This window comes from Platalea leucorodia (genome assembly GCF_965183815.1).
Source record: "Platalea leucorodia genome assembly, chromosome: 4".
In the NCBI taxonomy this organism is placed as follows: domain Eukaryota; kingdom Metazoa; phylum Chordata; class Aves; order Pelecaniformes; family Threskiornithidae; genus Platalea; species Platalea leucorodia.
The window spans coordinates 122,994,656-123,006,921 of NC_138826.1; the positions used below are offsets into that span (position 1 = coordinate 122,994,656).

A 12,266-nucleotide genomic window follows, 5' to 3' on the forward strand; every position below is an offset into this window, starting at 1 on the left:
ATTCACTCTGTAGCCATTTTGCCTCAAGTGCCCCCTTCCCACAGGCAGAAAACACCACTTTTAAATCCATTAGGTCTGCAGTCCAGCTGACATTTCTAGCTAACTCCTTTGGTTTATGGACATTTGCACTCTTGAAATTGAATTACAGGTTTTCTACTGTTTATTTTTCCATTACTTTAAGTGAAACAGAGTTCTGCCCTTGGCCTCCACCCTCCGTATCTGTTAAAGCAGGGTATTTCTCCCAACAACCACAAACACCTTTCTGCCGATGACTCCTAAATCTCCCTCCCATTCTTTCTCACCATTCTGACTTACATCTCCGGATGGTTCATCGCCAGTCTGACAAAACAAAACTGAGCTGGTAGCGTGGCGTCTTGCTATCTTTCATCTTCTTTTCTCTCTTATCATCAATAACAAGCTGCTCAGAGCTTCGATGTGAAAACCACCTGGCATTATCCCCTTCTGCTGAGCTCTCAACAGCAAAACCAGAAGCTGGTAAAACATGTTTATGCCAACGAGCTCTTTGCAAACTTTCTCTTACGTGTTCCTTGCAAACTGCCCTTTAATGTCATTTGTTTTGGGGAATGTTATGGGATGCATGATCTAGAAGCTTGCCCATAAACCAATCCTACATCTACCCCCTTTAATGGGAACGAGTGTAGAAAATGAATTTTATTAACTACCAGAAAATTACACTAGCATGAGTTTAGAAACCTGTAAAACTGTAATTTCCAGCTTGTTACTGAGAAATGTTTTTGAAAGAACCAAGTGAGCCGCTCTGTCCTGAACTTGGAAGCTCTGTACAGCAACAGACCGATTGCTCCCAGAACAATTTTACTAAATTCAGGTAGGACCATCTTTTTCCTTTGTGTCTATGGATGGCTACTTCTCTGCGGCCCTCTTGTCCACGTCCAGTTCCCAGGACTACAACATGAATCCCTGGGTCTATACAGTTTCCTCACTTTTGTTTAAAAACGTCAATAAAAGAGTGAATAAAAAGGAGCACCTCTGTCAAAGACAAGAACAAATCAGTACCTTTCTCTTGCAGTCATCTTCTACGGAGGCAAAGTTTATTTTTTAAACAAATACCCATCTGCCTTTCTAATCTTTCACATATATTTGATCCGTTTCTGTTGCGCTTTATAAGGACAGCTGCTCATGCCCATTTACACAGGCAATTCACTTCCATGTCTAAACCTGCCTGAAGTATTTTTCTTTTTTTTTTTTTTTATTTGCGGTATACAGTATACAATTTTTTTACTCTTGAGCAATAAGCAGCAAAATCAAAGAATCTCACAGTAAGTTGTTTTGTTTTCTAATGACTCAAGCCTTTTTATGGATTCACTTTTGGAGTCATCACCCAATGTGGCCAGCAGCAAAATGAAAATAATTTGCCACAGCCTACCACCTACCATAAACAGGATGAATAATTAGTTGGGGTGGCTTCAGTAATTAAAAAAAAAAAAAAAGAGAAGAAAAAAGCTAAGGACTACATCTGAAGTTGGAAATAGCTCACACTCAAGGAAGAAAAAAACTCTTCTAAATCACCTCTAGAGATATAAACAAAAATGATCATTTACTTGTTTTGGTAAAAGGGATATAGTATTCTTCACTTTTTTTTCATGTCAAAGCTGCAGTCCTGCAGCAAGGGAGAGGCTGGGGAACCTCCACTGAAGTGAACGAGACTTTTGGATGGATACAAGACCACACATGGGGATTTTACTGCAGGATCGGGGCCAATATGTTACACTGAAAAAGAACAATCGGGAAAGGGATATGAATCATACCCGAAACAATATCTTCATTAAAATACATTCAGCATTTAAAAAAGCATTGAAAATCAGTCCTCCAGCTCTTATAATTCAAAAGACTACAGAACAGAAAAATGCGGGTATGTATACACACACACAAACACACACAAAGGCTTATGAAAGCTGTAAAGATCACTGGAATTCCTTAAGCACACCTCTGCAGCCTCGGAGAGGAGCAAGATCATTTTTCACTACTCTGCCTCCTCACTTAGGTGGTCTATTGATCATATCAAAAATGATTCCACCATCACACGCTCTTTTCTGTCTCACAGCCAAAGTTGGATTGACACCCGGAGCATTAATTCTGTTAACGGACAGTTAACATGGTCTTTCTCTGCTAAGTGCTACACTGTAAAATAACTGGGATACCCATTAGTCCTGCAATAAACAGACTTTCACTGCCCGGACTCTATTGTTTAGGTTTCCCAAACAGTGGTTTACCCTTCTACATTTTTCTCCCTGAAGTATCACTTTTTCCCTCCTATTTAATTCCACAATAAGTTCTCCTCCAGAGCTTTCTGTTGAATAAGCAACGTCTCGCAGGGTAACCAACACCGCCCACAGCTGTGTCCCACAATAGCCCCATGCTGCTTGCATTACGTCTTTCGGAGGATTTGGTCACGGTGCCTTAACTGCTCCAAACACTGCTCTTATTCATAAAAACGTGCGGAAGGAGGGGCTTCCAGCAGGATTCCTTTACCTGTTTCCCCACCACAAAACAGTGAAATAAATGGAATGGGTCATGAGCTACTTGGCTGGTAATGCAAACCTATGGCTTGACAAGTCAATAAAAAGCCAATCCTTTCCTCCCCAGCCACACGTAGGGAGCCAAGGCTAGAGGCAAACAATTTGGATATGCCTACACAGGGAGGTTAATGAACCCCATTATTCAGCTGTTGTGGGCAAACACTATGAAGCCAGAAATCTAAATTATCAAAGTCTGAGTAGCTCTCCACTAAATAGCACCCAAAGTTCAAATGATTCTTCACACGGTCTGATTTATCCGTACGAGAATAGCCCTATTAAAAACGAAAGATCCTGAATATCCACCAAAGATGATACCGTAAAAGTGAGATGCATTCTTGGAAACGACATAAAGCAGAATTCTAGTTTAATTGAAGCTAATAGCAAAATCCTGTCTTAGACATCTAGCTTTTTTTTAACAACTCCCAGTGAGTATGAGCAGTTTTAAAAAATACATATTCATCTTACAGCAGCAACTACAGATCCCCAGTGAGCTTAGGGGAACACGAACACAGTCCTTGCCTAATTTCTTGTCTTCAACCAGGTCAATAAAAAGCATATCGATGGATTTGCTAATACCTTCTTAGCTCCTCCCTTGGTGCCATTACCTTTTTAAAGTCTGATTGTGTATGTGCGTGTGTACAAGAAAATTCAACCTCTGGAGAGTTTGCAGCTCAACTGTTACATAAATTAAGCTTGTTGCAGATAGAAGATCCATCATTTAGGCATTTGGTTTTGGAGAACATTACCCTATAATGAACTTGGTGGTACTCTGCATGCTGCAGGTTAGATAATAAGTTTTACAGAATTTCAAGAAGTATGACTAAAGAACTGTTTTACTGCAATTCTGTTGCCCAACTGCGGTTGCACTTAAAATAACAAATTCTTGAGCAAGTAGCAGTGATGACCCAAACCATGTACATTTATCAAAAATAAACTCCAACAGTCCACCTGTGTTTCAGGTAGGGTTATAGCTTCAGTGTGGAGATTTTCTCAAGCTACATTTCCTTTCAAGCTTCCACTTTTTCAGACACATGCTATTTTGCCAACTTATAAGAATATGTACTATGAGCACCTTATTGTGATAGAAGTTCTTAGATGGGCAATTACAGAAACTCAGTGTAATAGAACAGAAAGCAACAGGACCGGTTCTGCTGTCCTCTTGTCCCAAAAGTATGCTCTGGGTCACAAATATTACACAGAGAGGTCACATCTACTGGTCACAAAATAATTTGGTCTATAGGTATGCCACTTGGCTTTGAGATTCCCTACAAAGAATGTCAGTTAGCTATGCGGGTGGCTTTTGTCACGGCGTTATCATGCAGTCTGGTGAGCCTCCAAACGAACATAAGTAAGGCCTTGGACTGATAATATCCTACCAAGCGATAAAAAGCTTTAGTGGAGTCAATTAAATATCTGGATAACAAAACTTCTTCTATCCCTTAATCCTTTTAGGATTTTATTTTACAATCCACAGGTTATTTAAGATACGTTTTTTTATAAATGCACATCCACACATATCTGAGCATGTGTGTGATTTGTTTTTGGAGAAAGTCACATATCCACTCACTTTAAAAATATGTAAGACAAGGGGCAACTTCATTAGAGTGGCAGGTCAGGTTTACACATTAAACACTGTTAAAATGCTTGTCTTCCCTTCTCATGTCTGGTTTCCAGGTTCCCTGCTGATGGCAGAGTTATGATAGAATGCAGCACGAGTCTGGAGCAAAAGCACGATATTTTAAGGTAAATTTGGAGACGATTTCACAAAAAATATATAGCCTGCTTCTAAGTCACAGAAGCACTGAAACAGCACCAGCGAGTGGCACTCTGCTTTGTGGTCGGCATTAGTGTCAGAAGCCACGTGTTTTTTCTTAAAAACTGTATTTAAATGTAGAATAGATTTATCTGAAGTATTAAAAATTACAGCACATACTTTTGCTGAAGTTTATGTCAACTGTGGTAGTAGCTGGAATGTCAACACCTCATCAACAGATATGGTTTTAAAAAACTTCTGTGTATGAAAAATGATTGTGCTTAGGAAAAATAACTAGACAAAAAGAAACCATGATGCAATTTAATAAAAGTATTAAATTCTGCTCATCGTTTGCAGCTGATTTAAAAGTCTATACTAGCTGTGGGTTTTTATTTTGTTTCGTTTTTTTAAAACAAGATAGCATCTCTAGTTCCTTCCTATACTAACTCAGTTAGCCATCTACCTTGATAACACTGGAGTGGAAAAAAAAATACAGTGAAAAACCCTTCCAACATATCATTCAAATCATATCTAAAAAGGTGGTCATAAATATTTTAGAACCCAAGCAAACTAATAAGAGCTAGGCCCATTAAGGATAAGATCTTTTACAACAAATTAAATAAAACAATTTATTGAAGCCTGGACTTGAGATAAACTAGATTTACTAGCTGACCTTTTATTCATTTAAAGAACAAAATTAGCTCTAATTGCATTAGAATGGAATCCAGTAAATTTCTTCTAATGTGGCATCCATGCAAGTATTGCTGTAATTGTTTACAACTAAGATGGAAATGCTTTGATTATAATCTACTTTCTTCTTGTTTTACTGTGCAGTTAAAACACTTGCAAAAAACCCTAAAGTAGAACAGTTTTTCCAATACTGGTTTCTCCATCCTTCAGCAACAGCACATTTTCATGTCTATTAACCTAATGTTATTAATAGCCGTCTCTTTTGAACGCTCTTGTGTGTTGTAAGAATATTTGCACACCAGACAAGCTTGAATGCAGAGATCACTTTGAATCTAGGAGCAATACGTACTCGTATTCACAGAAACAAGAAAGGAGGAGACTTCTCTGCCACTACCATCACTGCTTTGTATGATGGTCCAAGCAGAGGAGCCAAGAAGCAAAATGATAGAGAATAAACTGTTTGCTACACTGCACAGGCATTTTCCTTACCACTGCTGCATTATTCGAGTAAACTTGTGTTGCTGTCGTTGTGCTGTGTTTATGGGGTGATGTGAATCTCCATTTCAAGCACCATCAACCTGACACTTTTTCTTCAGACACATGAAAGACTTCCTGGCCTCGTCAAGATCTGTAAGTACTTCCATTAAAGACCATGTTTTATATGAAGTTGCCCCAAGACCAACAAACCTCTAGTTGAACAGGTACTTTAAGTACCTCCAAAAGCCTCCAAACAGCTCTTCTCTCTAACAGAGGACATTGAAATAACTCATTAGTCCATTTAGTTTTTACTCATCAAATTCTATGAATCCCCAAAAACTTTTCTCATACCTTTCCATAGCGATTCATGGTATCTTCAAACAATCCCGTGCTAGTAAACTCCAGAAACGTGCTAACTGAAACACAACGTTTCCATATGATAATCACCAGATATTCAGAACTTCATTACCAACACAGATGAAACAAAAGTTTAACTTTCCCTTAACATAACACGTCATAAAAGCTTTTGTTTCTGCCTGTTACAAGCTACCTAAAAGGTTCATGATCCTACTATGGTCTTTTCAACTAATAACTTTCAATAGAGGTCACAGAGACTTCTGGTATTACTTCAGAGGTCCAAGCCACGCACACAGCTATGTAACGCTTTGCCTCAGAGCCACGCCAGTCCTTTTCATAATGATCACAACACATGAAAATTAAAATACACTCTGAGTTCAGGCTGAATATTCATTGTTGAGGATGAAAGCAAATGGATCATTTAGAGCAGGACAGCTCTACTGGGAGCTCTGCTGCATTAGACACCAGATCGACACGCAACACAACAGTTCCCAGAGCCACACAGCGCATACTCTATTTACTTGTGTAATGGCAAATTTCTTCCTGGATTTTGCCTTGGAATACTACAACAAATCCTAAAAGCTATTACAAACCTCCGTAAGTTCTTGTTTGCCACCAGTCAGAAGGTGCAACTGGGTGACACAGCCATTACAATGTGACAACTTTATGGTGCCAATATGGTGGGCAGTGAGGAGGTATTTAAGGTAGAAAAGAGAAACCAGTAAGCAAATAGAGATGGAACGCTAATGACTCAAACCTCGTTTGCTTACACAGCCTAAAGCAATGTCAAGGACGAGTGTCACATAGAGAAGATGAAGTTCCCCTCTCAGGCCCAGTACAGATGCTGCAGAGAGCTGGAGCACAACCGCTTTTTAGCATTTCCTACTGGCTGCCTCCAGGACCCCCTTGCCCCTGAAGATCTTGGCCCTGGTGTTTAATTCTCCCCTAATTTGTCTAGAAACTTTGAGCTAAGTCAGCTTTGTGTAACTCCCATCCTGGAGTCGGGGTTTAAACTCTAGGCTCTGCCGGGCTAAGGATCACAACACCTGAGGTCCTCAGATGGTGGTCAAGGTGCCACTAAAGATGCACAAAGGAAACTGGAATAGAAGTGAGTTTCCCAAAAGGACATAAACCAAGATGTCAGCATCTCTGACCCGCTATGGGCTGGCAGGACTGACGATGATGTACCCATATGATTTGTAGCAAGCAGATGGAGTCTGAAGTCCCTTCTCAAAATGTGCGTGGGTATGAGAAAGAGTGGGGTGAGATAAGATGGGAAGCAAAGTCAACTCTTTGGTGCTAAAATTTGGCTTCAGAACTTTAATTTAGAAGGTCTGCCTTGAAAATATGAATTAATTTTTCCCATATAAACACTTGTATAGTCCTTGAAAAAGAGAAGTTTAAAAGTATCCACAGATCCTCAAGGAGGAAAATGGTTTTGTGGGCTTTAAAGGGACAGTCTGTCCAGCCATGCACATCAAAATCATGCACAGCAAGACAGACAACTGTTCTGAGAAAGCTGGAGCTTTCGTACAGCAATCTGAGGCACAGAAGTTTTAGATCACACTCAAATATTGTGAAAGGAAGAAAGCAGAAATGGTTGAAGAGCAGGAAAAAGAAACGATTGAAGTCCTGTAGCAACTTCAAAACAGTAAAACTCACAGTTACCTACTGAGGAGGAGTAGGACAGTATAGAAAAACAGAATAATCATCAAAGGTGCCATTTAACTTACAAAGCAGAAAAATTAGTGATTGGGAGATTTAGTTCAGAATGGCTATAAAAGAGAAACAACTACAGTAGCGATATTTAATGGGATGAATGGAAAGGAAAAATCTGTTTGGTGCTCATGTTTACCATCAGACATGAAAGTGTGCTCTGTGCCATAAAATCATGAAAAACGTGATTAAAAGAAACCCTTCACATGCAACACAGGACCAGCCTAAAAAGCCCAGTGACGCATGGTTTCCCCAGCCTCTCCAGCCACCTGGTTATGTTGTACGATCTCAGGGCAGGGATCATCCTATTTACACTCATACCGTACAAAGTAACTATTATTTGTACAACAGCACCCAATAATTAGGGAGCTAATGAACCAACATTTGAAATGCGTTAGGTACACTTATGAATAATCATCAACAGTTATAATAAAACAGACGTGTATAAAGGAATTTCAACTGTTATGCTTTAAAGCATGAAACAACTGTTAGCTGAAAAGCGTTATGAAACTTAGCTGTAGGTTACGCTAGGGATAACCATCCATTACGGAAACCTCACTAAATGTCACTGGAGGCATCATACATGTCTAGATGGAGTCTTGTAATCCGGGCCCTAGAAAGGCACGGAGTGGGAAACACAGTAGGATGGATGGAAGATGATGGGTCCCACTTGGAGAGTAGAAGAAAAAGGGCAAAATGTCCCAAAAAAGTTTCTGTTGGTAAGCGTTCTGCTTGATTTTTCATTGGGATGGTCAAAAGATGTCACAGCTGTATGAATATCATTTGCCACTAATTTTTAAGTGTCTCCCACTAAAAATAAGAGCTACCCCAAGTGACAGAGGATGAACTGTGGTAAGTATACACCTTGCAGATGAATTTATTTGTACTTACATCTTGTCTTGGCCTGCACCCACTCTTAATGTCAGCCGAGGAATAACCGGTGATGGAGCCGGAACAACTGGTTCCACCTTTATCTGTGCAAGGGAACACAATCATCAATCAAAGACTGCAAGCAGACTCCCAAAATATATTAATTACATGAAAGCACTGACGGAGTTAACCAAATAGAGTATGTTGGCTTAATGAGACAGACCTATGACAGACTGATCACCACTCTCTCACGCTTCATGCTGTAGCATGGACAGCCAGAGTTTGTTGGGATCTCCCAGCCATAGCATATCACAAATACGAATTCTAGACTAAAAAGTCAAGTTGAAATTCCATTGCATTTGTACCTGCTCATACACTCTGTTAACAAGCCTTCCCGATTTACTATTTTTCTAGAGAAATCAAAAACCCCAGTATGTTTCTAAACAATGACATGAAATGCTTTGACCTTAGTGCTCAAACTTGATAGATGCCCACCGGTGTTTGCACTTTCTTCTGAGATTTAAATTCAATTATTTCCCAGATTCATCACATAAAGGTACTGTGACCCTCCTGAATAAATATTAGACACAGAGGAAGCAAATAAACCCCAAGCACCAACACTGAGTACTTTATGAAAGTGCTTATCCACATAGGTATAACAGAACCACTGCTTTTTGATGCAGCTAGGCTGAGGTTTCTAATGGCTATTTTTCAAATGGCCTGGTTTCCAGCCTCAGTATCTGCTGGAGTTTAGACCACTTGAGTATGTCCTTAAACTCTTTGAACCAGTATCTCCCAAAATTACCAACTCCCATTGAGCTACTGCTTTGCAAAACCTGTACAGAATCATCTCAGATTTTACAGTTGACATTGTAATGATTCTCCATACATAAGTTGCTCAACTTATATTCATATATATGAGAAGTGTATATACATTATAGACACATGTATATATACAGAAAGGGAGGGAGACTGATCTCATTTTGAGCATGTGCATCATCGTACTTAATAAAATAACTACTTAGCTGAATCTGGTCTGGGAACTTAGAGACAAAAATAGTACGCATACACTAAAAGGAAACCCAAGCAACTCTCAGTGGGAGAAATCTGTTTTAAAAAGCTTTCATAAAGAAAGCGATGGCAAACAATCAATTCAAAGCCCAGAAAGCAGCGCAGGAGACAGCAGGCCAGAGTGGGAGGACTTACTTACATTGAGGAATGGTAACGACAAAGTCCCGTGCCACGCACCTTGCCCAAAGGATCGGAGCTGCTCATTTGGAGATGTCTGCTCCAGAGGGAGAAGGGCTGCAGCCTGAGTAGTATTTCTGTTTTGACACGGTTAACCACGCTTTTCAATAAAGCTCTCCGTGGATATGTATTAGCCTACTTCACAGGCCTCCCTCTACGCTTTTGTTTATATAGCACGATTTTTTGTTATGTCATTCCCCTGGAGCATTGCAAGAGCTTTTTTCCTCTGGAGCTCCTAATGCCTCCAACAATTTCACTGCCACTTTCCATAGGTAAGTCTCTTAACTGCTTTCCCAGCATCTTAACCTCTAGCATCGGGTAGAGACATGGAATTGAACCCTGGGTACAGGAGGCTCAGGCACATGGCTTTGCACAGACTATCTATCTTACCTCTTTTCCTGCAGGTTTCTCCTCCTCTGTAGTGCCTACTTTGAATACAAAACTTCCTAGGACAAGCACTGCTGCTTAGCTTCCAGCACACAGCACAGAAAGATACCCATGTCATCCATCCTTTGTATAAAGGTCCTTTGTATTATTATTTGTATACCACCAAGATGTTCTAAACGATGGTGGTGTGGGCTCATGCGGCAGAAGAAAAGCACACAAAACATTTCTTTATGCTCAGATACCAACATTGCAGTCTGCTATGAGAGGAAAACTGGGCTCCACGACAATCCTAAATCTTATCCTTTGATACAAGAGGAGAGGAAGCATCTTTCTACAACATGGGTTTGTGTATACGGTTTGCACGACTGGAGCAGAGGGAAAATTAAGGAGCATTCACAGTTATATCCTGGATATCCTGGTTTTCCTCTACATCGATGACAGGATTTTGATTCACAAGTAAGGGCAGTTTACTTTGGGGCATCTCCAGCAAGCCCTGCCCTGATGCAAGGATGGCTCCATTTCTCACGAAGCAGTTCCTCAACTACTTTAGTTTGCAGCTCAGCGTATTAAGGTTAGCTGAAACTGGGTCAGCAGCTGCCTCGTGAGCTGCTCAGTCACTCCTACAGCACGCCTGGTAATCTCCATCGTAGACGTGGGGTGTAACTGCTTCAACTGTCTGCTTTTAATTTGGTACTGCATGCAAGGCAGCACCCCAGCTCACCGGCTCCTTTCCTGGCTCCAAGGACAGCACCCCAGCAATTCCGTTGCCTGGAATTAGCTGCAGGGAAGCCCTACGTGAACGCTCCTCTTCCTCAGTCCCACCACTGAACACTTCTAGCATGCAGCCTTCAGCTTCTGCTTTCTGCCATTTATGCAGGGTACTGGTTGCTGTTCTGTGCCTTCCAGCAGCTTGGGGCAAAATTACAGGGAAAACTTGATAAAAAGGTGAAATTCCCCAACAGGATGGGATGCACATTTATGTAATAACTATAACAATACCGAAAGATGGAAACATTACCGTTGAGTCACTCTTTTGTTGAAGTACAGCAATATTAGAAAAAGTTTGATCTTTTCTACTGGCCATCAAGAGCTGAAACCGCAGTTAGCCCACAAACTCATCTTTCAAGTTGCACTTACGCCTCTGCAAGTGGACGCGCCGTGGAAGGTTAAGCATCTGAGCAGTAACTTGATCATTTGCTCTTACAGCACAACTGCTGGCTAAATAAGTCATTGTGTGATCTAAAAGCTAAATTAAGGAAACATGTACTTTTAGGGGTTAAAATGAAAGAGCAGCATTCTGGAGTAATACTGGGAATTGGGGCCAGCAGAAGAGCATTTACAGTGGATTACTAAGCTTCCCAAATCACCAAAGAGGTAAAGTCCAGCAATATAAGACTCCTTTGTAGCTAACTAAAAATACATTGTCAGTGGATTTGTCCAGTTTTATGTATAAGCAATACTTCTTTCACCTGAACTAATACTAGTAGTCATATAAGCCCCTTATTGCCATGTGCTGCATTTTTTTTGCTAATCTTCAAGGATTTAGCTTCTTTGCCACATACCTCAGGGCACCAACTGATAAAGCTCTAACTCTCCATTTTTCCAGGACACCAGCAGTGCGGCCTTGCAAAAAATGAAAATCGCTCAAGAGATTTAAAGGGGAAATTTATTTTTAAAATCCTGACTTGCAGCAAAGAGGTGGATTTAAAAAAAGCTTATCTATCAAGAATCAGTTTAAATTTTAATTCTATCTGGGGACTCTTTCATGCATTCTAGCTTTAAAGTTTATCTTTTGACAGGGACTTTTTGCCAACGTAATGGGCAGCTTTGTCAATTTAATTTGTCCAAGTTTTTATTACTGTTGAACTCCTTTTCCTAATATATATACGTTCAGTCTATACCGAAGCTTCACCAGTTTGTATTTGTCTGTGTGTCTGTTACATTGCTCTAAAGCAAACTAGCTGTAGAGATTTGCAGAAATGTATCAAATGTATGAAAAATGAGCAAACTCAGTGTCTCTATTTCATATACACACGTATTTAACTCGAAATCTCTGCAGAAATTCTCAATGAAAACAAAACATCTCAGGCATGAGGGGCAGACAGACAAAATGGGGAATCCATGAAAGCGTTGCTGCAGTCTAAAACTGGACATTAAATTACCATGGACAACTGGACCACCACCCTGTCGATCACCGACTCATTCACAGC

General features: G+C 40.3%; 1 protein-coding gene across 11 annotated transcripts in view; it reads right to left on the minus strand.

Annotated features, from left to right (window-relative positions):
* Positions 1–12,266, minus strand: part of TAF3 (TATA-box binding protein associated factor 3) — a 117,264-nt gene that overhangs the window by 14,230 nt on the left and 90,768 nt on the right. For all 11 annotated transcript variants that reach the window (XR_014228075.1, XR_014228076.1, XM_082310827.1 and 8 more), the window contains one exon: positions 8,443–8,525. Coding sequence is in view for 9 of the 11 variants with exons in the window: in XM_082310827.1 (XP_082166953.1) it covers positions 8,443–8,525 (83 nt within the window). In the remaining 2 variants the exon portion in view is untranslated. The remainder of the gene's footprint in view (positions 1–8,442; positions 8,526–12,266) is intronic.